Genomic DNA, 25,272 nt, shown 5'->3' with positions numbered 1-25,272 from the left:
AAAGACTGTTTTTGTAATTATATGTACCATCATTTTCTCTCACACAATGTGTATCGAAAGATTGTTTGTTATGAAATATGAACCATTTTGTTATTGAGAATAGGGTGGAGAGAACAATGTAAATTAATGCCTTAATTGTGAGAAATGCATAAGAAAGATGGTTTATAATAGATTATTGACAATGTGTAATCAAACAGTTGGTTTTGGTCTGAGGGTACGTGTCTGTCAGTTGACACACTTTACATTTCATTCGAAAATAAAACATGGCAGTCCCTATCCCACTGCCATTACGTGTACTTCGTCATATATATGTACCTAGGGAGTAACATGCTGTACAAACATATTAATTGGACAGTAGTAGACTTTAGTGTATCATTGTTGTTATATTAATATTTTAACCCTAGAATTAGCTCACTTAAGCTGGATAGAATTCAAAACCATTGGATCTTTATGTGTCTTTTCAGAATTCTGTCGTAAAGTAGTGAATCTGCTAGTGGCTTTGGTCTACACCACCAAAACTATAGTACACTTATGTACATACATGATATTGGTGTTGAGTTCTTCAGCAACCTGCGGATGGTCGTGGGTTCCCCCGGGCTCTGCCTGGTTTCCTTCCACCATATTGTTGGCCGCTGTCGTATAAGAGAAATATTCATGAGTACGGCGTAAAACAACAGTCAAATAAATAAATAAATAATGTTGAACAATCTAACCATGCTTTTATTTTATTTTGCCTTATGAATGATGTTTCACAGCATACATGTACACTAAATCACCTATGATTTCACACATTTCTTTAAATTTCATGGGATAGCTATACTAAGTTGGTGAAGAATCGTGTGATTAACATTAAATCACATGCATCTTATTAAATTAATTAATCACAAATAAATCACCGTTGGGCTACAGTTTGTAGGGGGACCAGTTGGTGAAAACCTCCATGAAACTACAATTTAAGTGGTTGTGTCTTGTCTGTTTGTAGCTACGTGTTTGGGGTGATGGCAGAAGACCACGGATCACCTCCTCTATCAGACAACTGTACTGTCACGGTAGTGGTAAATGATGTCAATGATAACCGACCTGTTGTTAAAGGCATTTATAACTTTGCCATACCAGAAGATTCCACGCCAGGTATTGCTGTTACTAAAATCAATGTCAGTGATGCAGACATTATGGAAAATGCAGCTTTGAACTTTGAGATAACCTCAGGTAACAGTGACAACTTCTGGGCACTAGAGAGAGACTCAGGTGTGTTAAAGTTGGTAAGACAGGTGGACTATGAGACGGTCGACTTCTACTCCCTTGTGGTCCGTGTCAGGGATAAGGGCGATCCGCCATTGAGTACCTTCTTGCCTGTGACAGTTACCATTGAGGATGTGAACGAGTTCTCACCTGTGTTCAGTTCTAGCAACTACAGTTTTGTCATCAGTGAGAATACCTTACCTGGCTCATCGGTATGGCAGATAACTGCTACCGATGAGGATGCAGGAATAAATGCTGAAGTGGAGTATACTCTGGTTGACATCTTGACGGGGGTATCAGACTTCACTGTGGATTCCATAAGAGGAGATGTGCTGTCTGTCAACCCATTAGACCGGGAAACACTGGATAATTATGTTCTTGTATTCCGTGCCTCTGACAAGGGAGTTCCTAAACTCTACAGTGATGTTCAGGTGAATATTACAATAACTGATATCAATGACAATTCACCTATGTTAACTGTTGCCCTCAGTGGGTCTGTGATGGAGAACTGTGCCATAGGCACTAGTCTATTACAGGTACAAGTATCTGACAGTGACTTGGGACTGGGTGGCAAGGTGGTGTTGTCCATTATGACAAGCACCAGTGAAGGCGCGAGGGCAGATCAACTGGTGGCAGTGAATGCCTCCACATTACTGGTCACAACCAAGTCAGACATTGACAGAGAGACTGATCCAACCTTGGACTTTGTGCTGGTGGCCAGAGACCAGGGAACCCCATCTTTGAGTTCATCAACAGAAATTCACATCTCTGTCATGGATGAGAATGACAACCATCCTGTGATGAACAAGCAATTTGACAGTCTAGAAGTAGCGTTTGATGGAAAGTGCACAGAGGTGATCACTAGCGTCTCTGCTACAGATGCAGACCTGGGCCAGGCAGCTTCTGTCAGCTATTACACGAATGACTCCAGCGACCCCTTCTTCATTGAGGAGATTTCAGGGGATGTACGGCTGATAGGTCTGGCCTATGCTGGTGCAACCTACGTACTGGAAATTTATGGTGTAGACAATGGTAGTCCTGCCCTGGCGTCCCTCACACCAACGGTGTTAAGAATTGATGCCCTTGACCTCTCCGCTGATGCCGTGTCTTTTGCCTTGTTAATCAGCAGGGACTACTACTTGGCACATGAGGACAGCTTTTTGAGCAATCTCACAGCTGTGATCAAGTCTAAATACCAAAATGCTGTTGTTAAACGATGGTGTATTGAGGAAGTTGAGGGATCATCCTCTAACCTTGCTCAGAGGCGGCGACTGTTAAGTGCTGGGTAAGGCTGCTATTAAATATTCAGGCATGGGAATTTTTCTTCAATAGGCTGATTTCAGACCTTTTTGTTTGAAATATTTGAAACACAAAAAGCAACTAATTTCATTAGAACGGCATTCCAGGTGTAAATTGGAGGTAGGGTACACAAAATTTATTGAGAAACTTCAGACAACTTTGCTGACCATCATTTCCCATGCCTGAATCATGCACAGAACAAAAAGAGTGGAAATTTTTTTAATTTGCTTGATTTATGTCTCCCCCAACATAATTTGATTTCTGCAATTTAATTTTGTGTCTTGTGAGTCTTGCATATACTTGTATTGTTTTGAGTGTTAAGTTTGACTTCGTCATTATATGTATATCACTTTGTGTGTTTGGCAGGTTGTTTATTTTGAAGAAGTACCTCACGTCAGATTATATATAAATAATATAAATGTAGAAAGAGCCTGAGGAAAGTTTTCAGAGACTTGACTCATATTAAAAAAAGTTTGTGCATGTAATTACAACTGACTTTGGAATATGTTTCAGAATGAACCCAATTATGGTTCACGTTTATGTCCTCGAAGATGGTTCCCCAGATTCCTTGGAAGAAAAGAAGAAAACACTAAGTAGTGAAAAGGTCCTTAGTTTGGTGGTGAATGACTTTGATGGTTCTCTGTTGCCAGAGTTGTCAGGTGGGTGTGAACAAATTTATCGTAAGAAAAAAAAAATAAGATGCATACTGATTGTTATAAAACCTAAAAACATTTAAAAATGGTTATGTCAGGTTGGTGGTCTCAGTTCATACCGCTAATACTTCACCAATAAGGCTGTACGTTAAATCCAGGAAACTTTTGGCTGTTTTCAACTTGATTGCTGGACATCATATTTGTGAAATATTCTTAATTATTTTAGTGAGAATTTTTAAATTGCGACCGAAATTAATTTTATATGTGTTGTATCTGATAACAATCATGTGTTATCATCAAATGCCATAAAATATATGTGTAATGTGAAATTTAAAGAAATGCGGGACTTGAAATCTAAATTATTGTTGCATTCAGTTGTATATTGCATTTTGCCTTTTTACCAAACTGCAGACTTTACCTTGACACTGTTGTAGGTGGTGACTGGGATAATTTTGGGATATTCCAGGTGGTTCCCTACAAACTACTGCCCTCATCAAAATTAACTTTTGATGTCCTCACTATAGGCTGCTCTATTGTTGGTGGCCTCCTCTTCCTTGTCGTCACTGCTACCATCTTCTACTGCTCCATGGTACCACTGCCAAATCGGTATGGACCCAGTTAAATGGCTAGATAAATGGGTGTGATCGCTTAACATTTTCCTTCATACACAAGCCGGTTCCTGACTGTGTAGGACTGCAAATTAATGTCTATTGGACATGATCACTCAACATTTCCAACTTATACAAGGCGGTTCCAAGCTGTGTAAAACACATTATTTTATGTTACTACCTCTTGCTTTACATGCAAAACTGTACATAAAGAGTGGCATATTGTAGAAATAATAAAAGAGTACACATCTTGGACTGACTTGTTTTTGGCTCAATAGTACTACACATAATGTTCACAATATTTAAGGCTAATTTCGTGAATTTGATTGATCACGTCCCTCAAATATTAAGATGTGCCATAATATAATTTTTACATCAGATATACACTACCAGGACATTTAGTGATAAACGTTAAGGGGTTTTGTATTGCTTACTAATGCCTTGTTCTTTTTGGACTTTCTAAATTAAAATATGAGCAGGAAGCAAAGCCATGTGAGTCAGTCCTGTTCACGTACCCATTCTTGTGGAGTGCAGTAAAAACTTGTGCCGAAATAGTGGCTCAGTGACGAGCCAGGTAAAAAATTTAGTATCTCCTTTTTTTCTTTAGGCTCTGTATACTGTCCTATGTAGATTGTTCAACTACTTGTGAAGCTCTGCTGCCAGTAGATAGTGAAAAGGCTGTCTTGCGTGGAAGTCAACAGGCTAATTTTAAGGTCTACAACAACCAATCACATGGAAGGTCGCCTAGCCAATTGGAGAAGAGGCTGTCTCTTCACTGGCTAATCAGAAACCAGTTCACCACGTTACCTATTCAGATGAGGGTTGGTAACATATAGGTCAGACACATGAAGCACATGGCCCTGTCAACATAGTGAAGCTTATCAGTGCAGACAAGGCCTAGAAGTTAGTATTGCTCCTAATTTGAATGCTAAAAAAACTTTGAAGGAAATAGCTAAATTCAATCTCCTAGCATTCCCGTCAGGAGGATTGCTCCTTATTTTTCCAAGCCTAGGTGAGTGACAAGAGCCAGGACCAATTCAGCCAAGGGGCTAGCCAAACATGCCAGGATACTAGTGGGACTTCATGAACATGGTACCTTGACAGAAAAATGGACTACGTCTGAGATTAAAGCAAAGCTATCTGACATTGCTGCCACAATACCTTCCTCTGGCTGTAGCAGCAGGTTTCCCTATACAAGTTAAGCACAGAGCAAGGCAGTTTGATCAGCAGTTTAAAGATGATTACAGCCAACTTCATGACATGGACAGTTCATGGGATATTTTCACCCAGCACACAAGCAAGATGGACCAGAATGTAGGAGCATTTACCACTGGGACCACTAACACATATATGGGGGATGTACAGCAAGGGTACACGCACTGTCACAGGGGTGTGCGACAAGTGTCAGTGATCTAGAAGAAAATTCGCAGGAGTGCAAATGGGAGTGTTATGAATCTGGTGCTGGATTAGCTTTGCAGCCCTGTCTTGTTCCTCAATATACTGATGCTGTCTGCCAAATAATGTGTCTGTTCATACTCATATTCATCTCAACTATCAATTCCGTTTAGGATGCCCCATGTGTCATCACTAGTTAAATCCACACCAGCATGAAAAGTGATCATTGAAAAAACAAAATATGCTTAGCACTAGTAGTGTCAGTCGTGTAAAACTAGATCAGAAACTTGCCCTTATCTCCTTTGTATACGCAGTGAGAAGTATGCATTTATACATGGCAGTTGGAGATGGAATTTGTCCAATGTCCACCAGTTTCATGTTTGTGTGGATTTACTAGTAATGATATTAAGACAACTATCTTGAATTAATAGCTGACGATATGAACACGGACAAACACATTATTTGGAGGAAAACATTATTAGTATATTGAACACATTATTGAAAGTGCAGATATGTTCAAGCTAAGCTTATAGACCTAGACAGGGCTGTGATAGTATATGTAATGATAGCTCTCCAGATCAAGTGCAGGATCAGCTTTTAATAATGAGCTGAAATCCAGTATAAGCAGGCTCAGCCAGTGGAAGTCCCGGGGTTGAAACATACCAGCTCACATTCTCCTCGCCTTATAATAAAGATGAGATTTATAAAGATGTGCTCTATAAAGATGTGCTCGCAAGAAGAGTTTCAGGCATCGCTCAAAATGTATCGACAGCCATTAACCTACTAGGTAACTTAAAGCAGGATCTACAGCATCACCTGGGTAGTAATTTGATGCAAAAATTAATTTCTGGATTGAGACATAGTTTGCATACAGGTGCGAAAAATATTTAAATTAAAACAAAATTAGTTGAGGAGGAAGTGGCTATGGGCTATGTTATAGGTTATAGGATCATTCAGTACACCACCATTCACCACATACAGGGCTAATCCAAGGTGTTGCTACAGATAAATATTCAGGTAAGAAAAAGGTTATCTTAGACCTGTCATCCCTGTACGAACTGCAACATGCATGCTAGTATCAACAGCCTCATACATTGAAAAAGAGCTATTTTCACTAAAGTATATACTATTCAATCAACCCACATGTAAAATGAGTAAATCAGCTTCAGGGTCATGGCTGTGTTAGGCAGACATCACTGATGCATTCTAACTTGGATGTTTAATCATAGTTTGTAGCATCTTTATGGGTTCAAAACAGTACTAATTCTATGCATGATTCACATTTGGATTAAGTCCAATAGTCTTTGACACTTTATCTCGGGCTATCATGTGGATAGCTGAACAAAAATACAACATCCAAAGCATTTTCCAACCTTTATCCACCAATTGAGACTCTCGCGATCGATGGCGCAATATTCAAGGCTCTGTACAAGAGTTGTAACAGGCTAAATATCTTTATTTCTTCTCACAAGATGGTAGTGCCCACACATCAGTTAAAGCATTTGGGCATTGTTCAGGACACAGTAAAGATGGAATCATTGTTGCTCGTGGATACATGGATTATAGATTTCATCAAAAATGTTTTTCACAAGGAGAAAATCACTAACATAGAGTTGCTCAATTTATTAGGTCATCTGAATTTTTCTAGCAACGTTATTATACCAGAAAGTGGCAATGTATCATATCTCTTAAGAGGTCGCTGCCAGTCTAAAAGAGTTACATCTTAAGGTCTGGCTTAGTGCAGATGCACGTAGAGATTTAAAAGCGTGTTCAAGTTTCTTGCAGAGATGGAATGGAAAGGGAGTATTTCTGGGCCAACTTCCCACACCATTATTAGTGCTTGGACTGTCCATAACTTGGCAGAATTTGGCCCTGAAGTCTGCAGCACAAACAATCCAATGCCGACATCACACTGATTTGGTTTTGATCTGGACACAGCAGAACAACAATTGGGGGCCTTGAGTAATAACACCCATCAAGTCTATGAAACAGGACTTGCAATTTACAGCCATCGGGCAAGTGTGGCAGATTACATTATTGAAGCGATGGGCTGCTGGAAATCAGCATGTTATACCAGATACATTCAATGTTCAGACAAACTACGACAGTTTAAGCTGTGTGTGGTCTTCACTATTTAGTCTTACGTCTGAAGTACGTCAAGTGGAGTGGTATATCCTGTATAACATCTGTATACCAATGTCTGTGTTGGTATGATATTCGTTTTCTATTTTATTTTAATACTGTATTGGGAAATTTCGTTACTCTTATTGTTGGGTGTCATTTTATGCCTGCTGCGTTCAGTTGTGAAGTTTCATTTTCCCAGTAAGGTATTTCATGTCTAACTAACTGACTGTCCACAGTAACAGTATACGTCATTATGAACGTGAACCTTAATGTTTACTGTACTGTCCTCAGGGGACCTTGGGCCACAGCCCACTGCATATTATACTTATGAATGGGGACCACTAGCTATCCCTATAGTGTTCCATGTGCACATTCTTTGTATAGCATTATCAGTCATGTGTTTACAATAAAGCCCTGATATCAATCCCAATTTACCAAATGTGTTTTATATATCCTTTTTTATGTGATTTTTATGTTCAATTAAAGTTCAACTAAAATCAAATTACAGTGCAGGTTTCAATTATATTGACTTCTTCAAGTCAGTATGACAGGGCAGTAAGAATATATACACTATTGATGTCATGAATCTGGCTCCACAGAGCTAGTTGCCTCCCTTGAGTCACCCATACAAATAGCATGTTTTTAGGAATTCTACATGAGCTAAAAACAATGGACTTCATCTAAGATTTCTTAGCATTTTCACAATTCTCAATGGCTAATGTCATGTTTTTTTACATCCTGGTACTGTTTATACTGTGGCAACATTTGTTACCTCTGATACTTGATTCACTAGGTGACGTCCTGCTTTTCATTGTTTGACATGTGAGAAACTAATCACCGGTTATATCATAGTTACTGTCGTGTGACTAGGGAGGTAATTCAGAGGAGGCCTACTGATGCGTCATTTTGGTATAATCACTAAACTAAAGCCTTGCTTGAATTTCAGTCGTTATGCCAGAAACCTGTGGAAGAAACTCATGGAGCGAAGACATTATGGTATGGGCCATTTAATACTGGTTTACTCTCATAAAATTGTCCATAAACTATAATTTATAATTTCAAAGTAATTATTACTTTCTAGTAATGTTTAGTCATCTAAAAAATGTTTACATGCTGACAGTTTTAGTATCGTTTTCTTTATTTTCTCCAGATTCACAGAATACCAGTCAAGGTTACCCATTGGAAAGACATGAACAGGTATTAGGAATACATGATCTTGTCTTTTTGAGGGTATGGGATAGTTTGAAGACAAATGCAGTAGGAAGTTATTTGTGTTTATCTGCACATTCCAGGTAGAAAATGTTTGTACAGTTGTGGTGGCTGGGCCTTTGGTTTTGTCTTTGACCAACCTTTAAAGTTTATTTATTACTGCAAGTTGTTGAAAGCTGTATACTTTGTATTGGACAAGATAAAACAGAATGTTTCAATGATTTTAATTTATTTTTTTTGTTTGATTGGTGTTCTGTGCCGTACTTAAGAATATTTCACGTATGTGACGGTGGCCAGCTTGATGGCGGGAGGAAACTGGGCAAAGCCCAGGGGAAACCCACAACCATCCTCAACTTGCTCACAGACCTTCCCAATTGCGGTGGGAGAGGAAGCCCTCTTAAGCTGGACTTGAACTCACAGCAGTGATAGGCTCCTGGATTATGGCGCCGTGTTGGCACGCTAACCATCTTGGCAACAGGGACCCCTCAATGATTCTAATGTTTACTACTTTGGCTGTTTGACCTTAAGGTATAGATTATGGAAATTAGCATCAACATTCACCCAGTGGGAAGTACAGTGAGAGTCCCTACAGAGGTCCAGTGTTCCAAACCTGGAAATGCCGATGCAGAAGTGTATTCATTTGTAGTTAATAGATCTTCATAGAACTGACACTAACCTCTCCCTCTAAGAATATACATGGGAAACTTGGTCCCAAGTGAATCCCACTCACCCCTTAGTTATAATCCCATGCAGTTTGTGATCTTCTGGGGTATTCCAACTGGTCACACTCGGTGACAGTCAGCTAAACCATATAACATATATACAAGCGGATCAAATAGTTTGCCTCAATTCTGTCAATTATAAAGTCAGACCGAGCTTTGAAGACTTATACCTTCACTATCATCTATGAGATGCACAACTTTAGACCAGGTGATTGACTTGCTGCTGTGAAGAACTGTCCTCATGATAAATAGGCTCTAACTCTGACAGCGTATGGGCATAGACATACATATTTTGTCATGTAGAGGCTTCGCAAGGCCACATACATACCTATGGATATGCATACGATAACCATATCCATTTGTGTTTTCACAGAAAAAACTTCTATTCTTCTACTTCTATTTCACATACATACATGCTGTAGCAGCCACCTTTGGTTTATAGTAAATGCTGTTTTTGTTCATTTTTTAATCTGAAAATTTGACTAAAATCTGGTAACCATAACAGAAGAAACAGCAAGAAGTAAGTGCTGTATTATAGCAGTATCAAGGCAGAATAAAGTAAAACTACTTCCAATACAATAAAATTGTGTGATCATTTCAAGGGAAGCTTTTATAGGTAGTTTGATAAAGTGATTGTGTGAAATGATTTTTTTCCTGATAGGATTTAGTTAGAATATTAGAGCTATCTATTAAATTTGTCATTCCTAAGTTTGAAGATCATAATAGTTCCTGGTTTATAAGGCAAAAGTGACTTTACTTCTTTGTTTTCCAGAAAGAAAACGAATATTCTGGAGATGGTAAGTGTGCTAATCTAGGAACTGCTCTGCCGTTCGACATTGTACAACACTGGTCTAGCATATAAGGATTATTCTGAGAAATTAGAGGATATTATAATTTTAAAATTTATAAAATTAAGTAGCTTTTGTGTTTTTAATTTCATAAAATGTTCAAAAGGAATTTACTTAGGTAAAATTTACTGCTTGTAATTATATTGAAGAAGTCAAGAGACTGCTGCATGTTTCCAGGGTAACTTCCTCAAGAATCAGACAGTTTTAATGTGAAATACCATGGTTGAAAACAAAATCATTCTTTTTATGTTTTTCTGATTGTTTGCTCAGGTGAGACGGGAAAAGTCCATTTTAATGACAGACCAAAATCACCATTACTTCATAAACCAAAGGTTTGTTAATTATTGCTTGGGTAAGCCTACTCAATATTGGTTGAAGTTTGAACACCATTCAAATAGATTAACATCTGCCCATGACAGGTTGAGTCAAACACAAGAGGAATCCAGTGAATAGAGAACATTCATAGTCAAGTTGGTCTTCTCTGCAATGGTGATTTATTTTAAAAATACAAGCCATGTCACTCAGATGGAATAACCTGAACTACAAGATGGAAGACAACCCTTGGCAGTTAATCTATGTACTGATTTCTTTTGTGAGATTTATTCTGTTTCCCTCTGATTCATTTTGTCAGAAATGTCACTGGCGAGTATGACAATATCTTAAATAACGTTAAAGATGATCAAACTGTTTTACTGTTTAGATGATTGTTAATTTCGAACCCTGATTTGGAGATGTTCAGATATATTGACTCCCACAACAGTTAAGAAATAGATTATTACTATAGTAATTGTTTGTTGAAGACAAAGCTAACAGATTTGTGCTAAACTTCACTCTAACTTCATTTGTGTCACATTGAGCTCTTGAAGGACCTGGGATTTTTGTACAGGACTTCCAACAGCTAGATATGTGCAATGATTTGTCAAACGCTGTCTATTTGCCTTCGTTATATGCTGGGCTCAAATAGTAAATTTAATTACATTGTATGTGTCTCCATTTTAAGTTAGGTATTAAGATAAGATTGTTTTTATCCATCCATGCTGCTAGCAAGTGATGACAGTGTAAAATGTCCTGTAAAATCTTGTATATGTACAGAAACGCCTGGTGAGTCATGATGGCGATGTGGCTGGACCATCTCCTAAACATACTCCGTTAGATGCCATAAAGAAGAAAGGTGAGAATTGTGTGACCTTTTTGCATTTTTAGAATATTGAATGACTAATTATCGCTTTTGACTCATCTGCAGAATTACAGCAATATCAAGGTGACATCACAATGATGTAATTTTCTTTTAGCACACATGGAATTTGATGGTAATTTGAGAAGACAGTGTGCCACCTTGAACTGTTACCCTCAGTTGCTAATAATTGCCATGGCAACCAGACCTTCATTTTTTTTATTCACTCTGTATTTGTGGATAATTTTGGGAAATTTTTACATACCCCTGCCTATAGGCTATAACTTTTTACATATGTACAGTTTTAATTTTTGGTGGATACATGCATACACAGCTGTGTTCACCTGCATGATTTTTCACCTACAATTTCTGCAGGAAGGTTGTTATTTGATGAAAAAATTGAGGAATGATGTGAATTTCATGGTCAGGCTACAGCTTTTGTTAGATGTGAAATAAGATACATGGATGACTGCATGCCAAGCCTCTAAGTTGTTAATTTTAGTGTTTTTTTATAGAAACCAGATTGAGAATTTCACTATACCCACTGTATAAATAGACACAAAAGCCTCTAGGACTACAACTATAACTGTTTTGCATGTGCAGTTTTCATTTTTGTTGGATACAGGCAGCGTTGTTTTGTTAATAGTTTTAATATTTATGTTTTATACATGAATGCAGCCATACATTTTTTAAAAGCATATTCCTTCAAGATTACTCGTGAAAAAGCTGATGATATTGTTTTAAGTATTTCAAAGGAGTACATGTTTATTTTGTTCAGGTGCATTTGAACTTTTACCTGACCTCTTGTTCTTTTCTTTAGATACAGACACTGGAATGAACGGCTCATCACCTGACCAAAAGGTAATGATAAGTGAAATATTTTCTTGTCAGCTCTTCATCAATTATCCATTGAAGATTTTGATTTATTCATTGTGAATGCTGAAAAATGAGCTCCTTGCAAATGAAACTTTTCAAGGAATGATCGATTGATGAGTGATCGGTGAGTGTTCACACTGTTTATACCGAATTAGAGAGTAATCTTAAATCTGATGATTTTGCAGTCATATAATATCAATGTCTGAAATTTCTGATCCTCTAGTATTCATGTACAGGCTATGTAGATTTTGCTTGTGGCTGTTCGAACTGTTTGAAGTCCACATATCTTCCACCAGTATGGTGTTTATATATATATATATATATATATATATATATATATATATATATATATATATATATATATATATATAATCTGTAGCCTACACATGTATCATGTGGGAAAGTTCTTCAGTACTTTGCCAAAGGTTGGTGGTTTAGGCCTGCCTCTGGTATTCTCTGCCCATGAAATAGAACCATTGTATAACCGAAAAATTGTTGAGTTTCAAATACTCGAATACATTTAAATACATGTAGCCTACATGGTGTGTTGTGTAGCCTACAAATGGCAGTTATTTCTGCTTGTCTCTGCATGCTTTGTTCCAACCATAAACCTGATGGGGGGTCCTCTGTGGCCAAGGGGGTTACATGCCAGCAGGGCGCAATAACCCAGGATCCTCTCACCAATGTGAGTTCAAGTCAAGCTCATGCTGGCTTCCTCTTTGGCCGTATGTGGGAAGGTCTGATGGCAATCTGCAGATGACCAAGGGTTTCTCCCGGGGTCTACCCGGTTTCTTCCCACCATAATGCTGGCCCCCATCGTATAAGTGAAATATTCTTGACTACGACGTAAAATACCAATCAAATAAATTTATTTATTTATTTATTTGATTGGTGTTTTATGCTGTAATCACCAATCAAATAAATAAATTAACAAATAAACCTGATGACCTCTGTTTAAATATGAAAGTATCACTCTAATTCTGTATAATTTCTTATCATACCCCAGGAAAATTTCATATATGTATCTGCTATTGTCCATATTTAAACATGTTAAATGACTCATTTAACCAGTATATGCCTTGCAACCAGGCTAACCTTTCACAAGTCCCAGTCAGACCATCTTTATAACAAGATACCCTGTCTTGAGAAATAGATTATTACTATAATAATGGTTTGTTGAACACAAAGATAATGAATTTGTGGTGAGCTTCATTCGAACTTCATTTTTGCCACACCGAGCACTGTGGACCTGGGATCTTTGTACAGGAATCCTAACAATCAGATATCTGTAATGATGGGTAAAACACTGCCTATTTGCCTTCGTTATACGCTAGGCTAAAATAGTAAATTTAATTAAATTGTATGCTGTATTTGTGTCTCCATTTTATGTTCGGCGTTAAGATGAAATTATATTTTTATCTGTCTATGCTGCTAGCAAGTTATGACGGGATAAATTGTTCTGTAAAGCCCTATAAAACATGGTATATATATGATTGTGTACAGAAGCTCCCAGTGAGTCATGACAGCGATGTGGGTGGACCATCTGAACGTAATCTGTTAGATGGCATAAAGAAGAAAGGTGAGAACTCTATGACCTGTTTGCATCTTTACAATATTGAATGAATAATCATGGCTTTTGCGTCATCTGCATTGAATATTCCAGCAATATTATGACTATATCGCAATAATGTTTATGGATACATTTATATACTCTATATGCTTTGCTGCCTTACATACACTGTTGTTTTAGTTAACACTGAAGGAGTTTGATGGTAATTTGGGGAAACAGTGTGTCACCTTGAACTGTATCTGGTAATTGCTATGGCAACCAGACTGCCATTTTTTATTCTCTGTAGTTGATAATATATGGGTAATTTGTTGACGTTTTTCTCGAAGTTCTCATTAATTTACATTTTTTCATATGATTTTTCACTTACTAATCACTCTTCTGTACTACAGTTGCTGAAGCAAAGTCATTATTTGGTGAAAAAAATCCAGGTAAGGTATGATTTAAAGTTCGGGTTACAACTCCAGTTGTTCTGCATGTGCAATTTTAATTTTTGTTACATGTAGATACAGGGGAGACAACTTGTCAAACCTCTTATGTGTTCAATTTAGTGTTCTCATGAAAACAGAATTCGCAATTTCACTATACCCATTTTACATGTATAAGAAGGCATGACTGTCTCCAGGGCTACAACTATAGTTGTTTTGCATGTGAAGTTTTCATTTTTGGTGGATACAAGAAGCGTTGTTTTATATATAGTTTTAATTTTTATATTTTGCTGTGGTTGTGAGTTCAAGTCCAGCTCATGCTGGCTTCCTCTCCGGCCGTAAGTGGGAAGGTCTGCCAGTGAGGGTTTCCCGCGGGCTCTGCTCGGTTTCCACCCACCATAATGCTGGTCGCCGTCGTATAAGTGAAATATTCTTGAATAGGATGTAATAATGGATGTTCTTTCACCTGACCTCTTGTTGTATTTATTTGATATACATCAAGACACCGGAAAGCAGAGCTCATCATCTGACCCTAAAACACCGGTAAGTAAAATATTTTGTGTTGGTTCTTCATCATATATCCATTGAAGATTTTGATTTATTTGTGGTGAAAGCTCAAAAATTAACCTGAATGAGCGAGTCATCAGTGAGTGTGAGTTATCGGTGAGTGTTCACACTATTTATAAGGAATTAGAGAACAATCTTAAATCTGATGATTTTGCAATCATATAAACCATCATTGTCTGAAATATCTGATTATTTATTATAGATATACACCTCATGTTAGCTTTGTGTCTAGTGATTGTGTGTATATTCGTGACTACCTTGTTCTCACAGGTTTTGGGTCCTGCAGGTGACAAGAAATGGTCAACGATGTTCATGCTGCCATTTGCTCTGTCTAAAGACCAAATGTCTTGCACCAATATGGTGTGCATATACATCTGTAGCATGTACAGACATCATGTGGGAAAGTTTGTCAGTACCTTGCCAAAAGTTGGTGGTTTAGACCAGTCTCTGGTTTTCTCCACCCATAAAACTGACCGCCATGGAACATGTACACGTGAAAAATGATTGAGTATGGCATGTAGTAAGCAGCAAATCAAATACATTCATAAAAAATGTAGTCCTGACGCACTTGACTCATTTACTAGAGTTACATATCTGAATCTTTAACATGTACAGGAAACTGGCTTAGCTAATTAAGGTGTTACTCTCACTATAAAAGATATTCCTTTGACCATTTGATGGTGTGCTATGCAGCCGACAAGGGGCAGCTATCATCGCCCAGGAAAACTTCATATGTGCATCAGCTAAAGTCCAGCATTAAATGATACATTTATGTCAAGTACATGCCTTGGAACCAAGAACTGTTCATATTTCACTGTCAGATCATCTTTGTAACAGTTTAACACTGTGCCGTGATACTGTATATATTTATCTCACCTGTGCTTTATACAAACTTAGTTTGTATCATATCCCAAGCATAAGCATCTGCATACAATAACAGGGAGAACAATGGTAAATGTTATGGGTGTTATCTGAAAAAATATGGCTCCTCTTGTATTGAGCTTGGCTTTTGCACACATTTAAAGCACAATAAAACAACGGGGATGTTTCATCATTGTGGCACTGGCCGATGTGTGCATGTTATATACCATAAATTACAAAATTCATGACTTAGTAAATGTTAGAGGTGGCATTGCAAAAGAACTACTGCATGTATTGAGCTTCTATTTACTTGTGATTCATTTTTTTGTTTTGAACTTTGCACCACTAACTTGAATAGATACATAGCAGCTAAACAAGATGTCACTGACCAGTAGGACAGTATATTAAATAAAAGAAAAGATGATCAAATTGCCCTGTTTATAGTAGAAACTTTTTTTGTTAATTTGTTAATTGTTAAGTTCGAGCCATGATTTGGAGATGCTTGGATATGTTAACTCTTGTAACAGTTAAATAGATTATTACTATAGTAAGATCGTTATACACTAGGCTAAAATAATAAATTTAATTACATTGTATGCTGTAGAAGTGCTCTCCATTTTATGTTATGTATTAAGATAAAGTTATTTTTTTATCTGTCCATGCTGCTAGTAAGTGATGATAGTGTAAATTGTTCTGTAAAATCCTATGAAATCCTTCCTCCTACCATAATGCTGGTCGTTATCGTATCTGTGAAATATCCTTGAGTACAACATAAAACATCAATCAAATAAATAAATCCTATAAAATCCTGTATATATGTGTACAGCAGCCCTCGGTGAGGCATGACAGCAATGTGGGTGGAACTCCTGAACGTGCCGGTACTCTGTTAGATGGCATAAAGAAGAAAGGTGAGAATTATTTTATCTGTTTGCGTCTTTACAATGTGGAATGGATGATCAAGGCTTTTGCCTCATCTGCAATGTTACAGCAATATGGCGATACCACAAGAATGTTTATGGGTACATGAATATACTGTATATGCTTTGGTGTGTCTATGTGTTACTTTGTTTAGCGCTCATGAAAGTTGATGGTAACTTGAGGAGACAGGGAGTCACCTTGGATTGTTACCCTCTGTGGAGCTGATAATTGCCAAGGCAACCAGATGGCCATTTTTTATCCACTCTAGCTGTTTTTATGGATAATTTTGGGAAATGTTTCAATAGTTTTCATGTATTACTTCTTATGATTTTCTTACTAATCATTCTTCTAAACTGCAGTTCCTGGAGCAGGATTATTTTGGGGTGCAAAAAATCCAGGTATAGTATGATTTCGTGTTCAGGCTACAAATCGAAATGTTTTGCATGTGTAGTTTTAATTTTTTGGTTTGCATGTGCAAAGTACAGGTGTAGCTTATGCCATTTCCCAAGTGCCCGCATTAACGTCCAATAACTAATAAATTATTATATCACAATAACACAAGGGGGATGTTTCATCGTTGATTTTAATAAGATTGTGCATATTAAATACCATAAATTACAAAATTCATGACTTTAAGTGCTTTGTGTATTAGAATCAATGCTAAACAGAATGTTAGGTCCCTGGTGTCTTAAAAAGCACAGTATGTATTGAGATGAGGTTTTGACGTCATGTAGGGCACAATAACAAGGCATGGATATTGAGCAGTTCCATCATTTATGCACTGTATGCATGTTAATTACAAAAAAAAAAATTATGAAATTCACGACTTTGGTCAAAAAAGTTACTGTACATTAAAGTTTGCAGAAGTTTAAATTGTTTATAAGAAAAAGAGTAAACAAGTATATGCTACATTAGTATTTGTTATAGGCAACTTCATGGTGAGTATTTAGTGACTGCATGCTCTGATTAACAGGTTTTGTGTGTCACTGCAAACATTCACTCACTTCAGTCCTAAAGGCATTACGACGTCATGCCAAGACAAAAGTAATCAGGCTGTTGGTATGTTTGCCGCTGGATTAACACAACACGATGCCACGGGGCGGATGCAGAAACACATTAGAGCAGCGCTTGCCCAATGCCAGAGAATTTTTCAACATGTAAGGGATCGTTCATCCTATGACATCCATGGGTAACAATGCCTCCGCAAGGTCGGTGGATTCGTTTGACACACTTCAGAAGCAGCCGTGGAAATTGCTTGAAATATACTGTTGACGCTTCAATCATGTTTCAACCTTTCACATTCAGATGGACCTCAAACCGTTTTGACAGCGGGTCAGTAATGGTGTGGGGAGGTTTCACAGTTTGCCAGCTCACTCCTCTTGTTGTTGTTGATGGTAAATTCAATGCTGCAGATTACAGAGACCAGCTTCTTCAGTCTGTTGTGGTCCCTTTCCTGCAGCACCATTTCAGCAAGACAGTGGCTTGGGTGACAAGAGCATTTATAGATGCAAACATCTTTGATGTGGACCTTTGACTGCAAACCAAAAAGACCTGATTTAGAAACTATTGAGCATGTTTTTTGTCGAAACTGACCAACGCTTGAGGTTGCAGAGACGCCAGCCCAGAAAGTTTGACGCTATGGCTGGAGACCTAACCTGGATCTGGAAGGAGATTCGGCAAACATTCCTACATGTCGCTTGTCTGGTGACTATAGGGAGTCGGAGATAGCATTGAGATACCATACCTGTTACTGAGATTGGCAACCTTCATTTTGACCCTACTCCATCAAAGTCCTTGAAAACACATTAAGAATGTTACTTATTTATCTGCTTATTGACAATAGCTTGTCCTTCAACTATGAATAGAAAAAAAAAAAGTGTGTAATCCAAACTGGAAGAATAATATGTTTATATCTATGGACAGTTACTTTGTTGATTGGGTATACATCAGCCTAAAGTTTTGCAGCCATGTGTCTCTCTGATAGCCTTAATTGTACCAAATATAAGTTGTTAGACAGATATAGGGTGACAACATTTCATGCCTCTCATTTGTTTATTTCAGAGGTTTTCATGGAAACCAGATTGATAATTTCACTATAGTCTCTGTATAAATAGACATGTTTGTCTCCAAGACTACAGCTACAGTATAATCATTTTGCATGTGTTTTATATATAGTTTTAATTTTGATATATAAAACATGAATACAGCCACAAAGACCCAAAAATTCATGTACGTCCCACAGGATTACTCCTAAAAATGACTTTATATTTCAAATCAATACATATATGTTTGTTCCGGCGTATTTGAACTTATACCTTGTTCTTCTTCTTGTATTCTTTTGATATACATCAAGATGCTGAAATGAAGAGCTCATCACCTGACCCTAAGGCACTGGTAAGGGAAAAATGTACTGTTCGCTCTTCATCATTTATCCACTTTGATTTATTCTTGTGAAAGTTAAAAAATTAGCTCCTTTCAGATGAAATTGTATTTACTGAATGAGTGATTGATCAGTTAGTAAGTGAATAACACTTCCTGTCTTGCAGAATACAAAATCAAGTGAGAAGGAGAAGTCTGACAAAAAGACATCACAGCAGGGTAAGATTAAGTGAAAAAACAAGACACATTACAAGCTGTTGATGACTTAGTGGTTAGCATGTTATTGCAGTACCAATCCTTTGCTATGAGTTCAAATCCTGCTCTTGCTGGACTATGGGTCATACATGGAATGGTCTGCCAGCAACCTAAATGTGCATGGTCGTGGGTTGTCCTCGGGATCTGTCCAGTGTCCACCCTCCATAATGCTAACTGCCAGTATAAGTGAAATATTTTTAAATATGGCACAAAACTAAAATCGAATATGAATAGAAACATAATGGTGAGAGCATCTTGCACATTGAACCCTCAGTAGCTATACAGTATGTAGCTCTTTCGTAAACGTATTGCCCTGTGCCTGCACAAAGGTCGCTCAAATACTTTACCTTTATACTTGAGTTCCTCTGAAAAGGGTCACCAAGTAATATAGTGAGTCGCTTTCCATTCTTGCTGCGATAGTGAGGTTTTTGTGGCCGCAATGTAATGACACACACTTGTAAGGATCTTTGCACGAACGGCATATTTAATTGATTTGCCAGTTGATTTGAAAACATAATGCCAACGGAAGCTAAGGTTGTGCAAAGGTTTATGAATCTGTACTGCCTAACCAGGTTTCCTGAAGCCATGCCCAAAATGTTGTGCTCGGTTTAACATAAACAACATAATTGTAAGGGTGAATGTGTTAGTCCTCAGTCATCCTTTTTGACTATCTTTCCATTGCACTACCACTGATTAACATACTGTGTTGATCACTGGTAAACAGCTGTCTGCTAGTCAGTTTGTATGGCTTCTCCATTTCAGAAGCTGTTAAAGAGAGTGACAATAAAAGTGAAGCACAGAAAACTGCTGAGGTAATATAGGAAATCTTTGATATCTTTGATACTTAAATTGTATCTTGGATGAAAATTAGATGCATATAATGGTCAAAAACTGTGTTATTTTGACTTTGATTCAAGGTTTAACACCTTTGTCATGGTGTTTGGTGAGTAATGCGATACTAAACCTTGTTTTGTTCAGTCTGCACATTCAAGGAATTTGACACAGTACAATACGAGGTTCAGCGGTATGTTGTTGAATGGCCTTTTTTATGGTTAATGTTTGTGTTGTTGTATATTTTCCATGTGCATATTAATTGAACAATATCGTCTTTCAAGCACTATTGTGATACAGTACAGTGTACTGGAAGAATCTTTGTATTTTTATCTGACTTGCTCGATGTATATATTTGCATGTCAACATGGGGTTGTATATCAATACTTTTTCTGTTAAGATAATGTGAGGTTAAGAGAAATTCAAAATTTAAAGTCCAGTCATAATTATTTTAAAATATTTACCTTTGAGCATGTGTAAATAATAAGTTTAACTCACTGTAGATGTGGTGGGCAGTAATCTCAGGCTAGCCAAGCCACACTGTGAGGCAAAAAGGATTGCCATGCATTGCAGTGAAACCTTAATGGTGTCTTTGTTGCTCCTGCAATGAAGGCAGCATATCATGATGTGATGCCTGCACTTCATTATAAACACTTCAAGGAAACTACTGCTCATGAACTTAAATGCTATCAACACTGTTAAAGAAGATTTCAGCTATCACCTAGAGACTATCATACCATTCAATATCATTAACAATATCACTACAAACAGTGATTGTTCCTGATGAGACAAAACGATTTGTTTGGTCACATGAGCTGTCAAAATGGAGGACCTAATCGTGCAGGCTAAAATCTATGATTGCCAGTATATGAATTCAAATATATATGTGTAAAAGCTTGGGAAAAATAATTGCTAGTTTGAATAAATAAAACTTTTGTGAGGCCACATTACCAGCTTTGAGTTTGCCCTTAAACTTGCAGGTCAGTGAATACATTTTATTCCATTCCAGGATGATGCGCCTCAAAGAAAGCCGCTCGAAAGTTTGATAGGACGGCTGTTGATCCAGGTAATCCACAACCGTGACATCATGTGTTTTTACCTGTTAATTAAAGGTGAACTGCAAAAGGTTTTAGCTCACCTCTATGAAGTAAGAAGAGGTATTGTGAGAATGAGGAAAAGTGTTGGTGTCAGTTTTGGTGTCCGGTTGAGCTTTTTTTTTTTAACTCTTGGGACTGATTCCACAAAAAACATTTCTGGACTTAAGTCAAAATTTATAACAATTGTCATGATGCTTAGTTTTTGGTAATGAAAGTTGAAATGTTGACACATTTATCTTAAGATAACATTGATGAGGTGGTCAAAATTTGAATATACAAGGCTAAACAATAAGCTGTAAATCCATGTTTCAGTTTTTGACTTAAATCAGAATTGTTTTTGTGGAATTGCCCCCTGTATAATAGACCTCTCATACATTGATTGAAGGTTGAGCTTTTTATTTCAACTCCTGTATAATGGTAATCATTTAAAACTTATAATTGGGGTAATTATTTTCATAATTACGCATAGATTGTACTTTTCCATTAATTCAGATTTTGTCCATGCAAGTGTTTCATAAAAATTAGAATTCATCTTTCCTATCACCTAACATGTGCACGCTTAAGTTTAATTACAAGCAGGTAATAGTTTTTATAATTATTCTCATTCAGGTACTTAGTGCAGCAATGGATTTTAATGTAGACTATGTTCTCTTCTGATTGCTATATTTGTCCATTCAAGCTGAATGTACCAGTAGTGCAAGCAATGCACACTATCAAACAATCTGTATGAAGCCAAATTAAGCAACATGACGTCCCTGTCATTCCTTTTAAGGTTTCCCTTCTTTTATTTTTGGAAATGTTGTGGAATAGAAGTGGGATATTTTGGATATCCTGATTCCAGTTTTTTTTTAGCTTTGGTCAGTTTGTATGGCTTTTCCATTTCAGAAGCTGTTAAAGAGAGGTGAGAATAAAGATGAAGCACAGAAAACTGCTAAGGTAATACAGGAAAACTTTGATATCTTTGATACTTCAATTGTATCTTGGATGAAAATTTGATGAATGTAAGCGTGAAAAACTCCTCTGTTAACTTGTCTTTGATTCAGGGTTTAACACCTTCGTCATGGTCTTTGGTGTGTAACCTGATACTGCTGAACCTTGTTTTTTGTACCGAATCCGCACAATTAAGGGATTTGACAAGGTATGAAACGAGGCTCTGCAGTATGTTGTTGAATGGCCTTTCTTATGGTTAAGTTAATGTTTGTGTTGTTGTATATTTTCCATGTGCATATTAATTGAATAATATTGTCCTTCAAAGTGCTATTTTGATACAATACAGTGTACTGAAAGAATCTCTGTACTTTTACCTGATGTATATATTTGCCTTTCAAAATGTGGTTTTATCTCAATGGTTCTTCTAAAATAATGTGAGGTTAAGAGAAATTCAAAATTCAAAATCCAGTCATGATTATTTTAAATATTTATCTTTGAACACGTGTAGATAATAAGTGCAACTCACCGTAGATGTTGTGGCAGTAATCTCAGCTAGACAAGCCACACTGTGAAGGCAAAAAGGATTGCCATGCACTGCAGTGAAACCTTATTGGTGGTGTTGTTGCTGCTACAATGAAATGCTGCCCATCAAGGTTTGATGCCTGCCCGTGCCTAACTTCATTATAAACACTTCAAGGAAACTACTGCTCATGAACTCAAATGCTATCAACACTGTTAAAGAAGATTTTAGCTATCACCTAGAGACTATCATACCATTCAATATCATTAACAATATCACTACAAACAGTTGAATTCTTCTGATGAGACAAAATGATCTGTTTGGTCACATGAGCTGTCAAAATGGAGGACCTAATCGTGCAGGCTAGAATCTTCGATTATCGGTATATGAATTCAAATATATATGTGTAAAAGCTTGGGAAAAATAATTGCTAGTTTGAATAAATAAAACTTTTGTGAGGCCACATTTCCAGCTTTGAGTTTTCCCTTAAACTTGCAGGTCAGTGAATACATTTTATTCCATTCCAGGATGATGCAGCCTCAAAGAGAGCTGCTCGAAAGTTTGATAGGACAGCTGTTGATCCAGGTAATCCACAACCGTGACGTCATGTGTTTTTACATGTTAATTAAAGGTGAACTGCAAAAGGTTTTAGCTCACCTCTATGAAGTAAGAAGAGGTATTGTGAGAATGAGGAAAAGTGTTGGTGTCAGTTTTGGTGTCCGGTTGAGCTTCTTTTTTTAACTCTTGGGACCGATTCCACAAAAAACATTTCTGACTTAAGTCAAAATTTATAACATTGTCATGATGCTTAGTTTTTGGTAATGAAAGTTGAAATTATGACACATTTATCTTAAGATAACATTGATGAGGTGGTCAAAATTTGAATTTACAAGGCTAAACAATAAGCTGAAAATCTATGTTTCAGTTTTTGACTTAAGTCAGAAATGTCTTTGTGGAATCCACCCCTGTAGAATAGGTTCTCATACATTATTTTCATAAGTGTCATAAATTATTTTCATAATTACGCCCATTTAGTACTTTGGGTAACAGTGCTTTTCCATGAATTCAGATTTTGTCAATGCAACTCTTCCATGAAACTTCATCCTCTTTATCATCTAAACTTTTGCAGGCTTAAGTTTAATTACAAGCAGGTAATCGTTTTTATAATTATTCCCATTCAGGTTCATAGTGCAGTAATGGATTTTAATGTAGACTATGTTCTCTTCTGATTGCTCACATTTCTCCATTCTGGAGGTACCAGTAGTGCAATCAGTGTACGCCACAAATGGCCCATGAAACAATCTGTATAAAACCAAACTAAGCAACATGATGTCCTGTCATTCCTTTTAGTGTTTTCTTCTTTTATTTTTGGAAATGTTGTGGAATAGAAGTGGGATATTTTGGACATCTGGATTCTATAGTTTTTGGATTCCATTTTTTTTTTTAGCTTCCTAGTCTGAGGTATGATTTGTAAATGTACATACTCAGATGAAAGGTTAGGTTTGTTCTAACTCTTGTATAATTGGCACTCATTTATAGATTGAAGATTAAGCTTTTTTTTAGCTCCAACATACAGCGATGGAAAGTTAAGTTGTTTTTTTTTTACTATTTTTTTTGCTCTCATGTTTGAGAGATCATGGATGGTGTGTACATCTACACAGGGCCTACTGATGGAAGGTTCAACTTTTTTTTCTTGATTTTAGTTTTATTGGCTTTGTTATTTTGGGGCATACTTGCTGTATATGTACACCTATTTTTCCCTCAGTACTGGAGTATTCCTAAATGTCACAGGGTGCGTGTGTAAGAACTGGCTTTATTCATGGGTCCCCTTTCACTGTTCTTCCCCCTAGTAAACCCATGTGGCTTATATTTTGAAAATGATCACAACCTACTTTGACTTTGGCTGGCATCTTTTGAACTGATGGCTGAGAGCTGATGAAGCCTATTATAAAACAATTTTACACCCTAAAAAGACGAAGTTATTTATACTCCTATGTGATAGAATATGCCAGATCTGTATATATGTTAAACCTTTAAGGCTGAATTTCACTAAATATACATGTTACATAGTGAGGACTGAGAACTGAAATACCATTTGACTACAATGGAGGTTTAATTGGCACCATTTCCACTGGACACTAGGCCTACACAATGGACATCATATACTGACAGTAGCATATACACATGGCTTTCTTCATGTACATTAATATGTATCTGTTGATCACAGTGCTCTTACAAGAAAATATTCAATGTTCACTTGTATATGGTAGAGCCTGAGATATTTGAATATTGTTGGCATCCACTCCTCAGTGGATATGCTACATGTGGAAATTATGTCCTTTATCTGTATGAGTTCATTCAACCTACATGAATTTTCCTGATCTTTGAGTTTCCAAGGTTGTAATACATTCATTTAGAACTGCAAAATGGTCAGTCAAATACATTAGATATCAGAATGATATATTTTTTTGCAAATTTATATGTGTGTTTTGTGTTGCAATTATTTTCAGTGTCCAAGAGGAAGTACAAATACAACAGTGTGACTGGAGAGACGATCTGGGCTGATGAACTTGAAGCAGAAGATGTATGCAATGGGGAACTCTCCTCCCCACCTTTCCAAAAGCATTCCAAATCTAACTGTACTCTTTTGGTGTTTTCCTGTAGTGTGTCACACAGTTAACCAGAATCCAATGCAAACTCTGTGAATTCAAGTTTAAACTCATGTTGGCTTCCTCTCTTGTCAAACATGGTAAGGTCTGGCAGCAACCC

The 25,272-nt window shown here is 37.0% G+C and overlaps 2 protein-coding genes across 2 annotated transcripts in view; both read left to right on the top strand.

Annotated features, from left to right (window-relative positions):
- LOC135468107 (protocadherin Fat 4-like) overlaps positions 1-4,230 on the top strand; it is a 39,268-nt gene extending 35,038 nt beyond the window's left edge. The window contains exons 20-22 of the mRNA XM_064746174.1: positions 983-2,527; positions 3,055-3,200; positions 3,629-4,230. Of these exons, the coding sequence (XP_064602244.1) occupies positions 983-2,527; positions 3,055-3,200; positions 3,629-3,816 (1,879 nt within the window). The 3' untranslated portion in view covers positions 3,817-4,230. The remainder of the gene's footprint in view (positions 1-982; positions 2,528-3,054; positions 3,201-3,628) is intronic.
- A 4,837-nt stretch (positions 4,231-9,067) lies between these two features.
- The window catches only part of LOC135467066 (clumping factor A-like), a 74,099-nt gene continuing 57,894 nt past the window's right edge, over positions 9,068-25,272 (top strand). Inside the window, exons 1-15 of the mRNA XM_064744826.1 lie at positions 9,068-9,106; positions 10,025-10,049; positions 10,371-10,432; positions 11,193-11,271; positions 12,095-12,135; positions 13,654-13,729; positions 14,110-14,148; positions 14,648-14,688; positions 16,400-16,481; positions 16,851-16,889; positions 18,845-18,885; positions 19,038-19,089; positions 19,888-19,937; positions 23,031-23,088; positions 25,014-25,087. Of these exons, the coding sequence (XP_064600896.1) occupies positions 9,068-9,106; positions 10,025-10,049; positions 10,371-10,432; positions 11,193-11,271; positions 12,095-12,135; positions 13,654-13,729; positions 14,110-14,148; positions 14,648-14,688; positions 16,400-16,481; positions 16,851-16,889; positions 18,845-18,885; positions 19,038-19,089; positions 19,888-19,937; positions 23,031-23,088; positions 25,014-25,087 (798 nt within the window). The remainder of the gene's footprint in view (positions 9,107-10,024; positions 10,050-10,370; positions 10,433-11,192; positions 11,272-12,094; positions 12,136-13,653; positions 13,730-14,109; positions 14,149-14,647; positions 14,689-16,399; positions 16,482-16,850; positions 16,890-18,844; positions 18,886-19,037; positions 19,090-19,887; positions 19,938-23,030; positions 23,089-25,013; positions 25,088-25,272) is intronic.

This window comes from Liolophura sinensis, chromosome 6, assembly GCF_032854445.1.
Source record: "Liolophura sinensis isolate JHLJ2023 chromosome 6, CUHK_Ljap_v2, whole genome shotgun sequence".
Taxonomy (NCBI): domain Eukaryota; kingdom Metazoa; phylum Mollusca; class Polyplacophora; order Chitonida; family Chitonidae; genus Liolophura; species Liolophura sinensis.
This window is presented reverse-complemented; position numbering and strand designations above follow the sequence as displayed.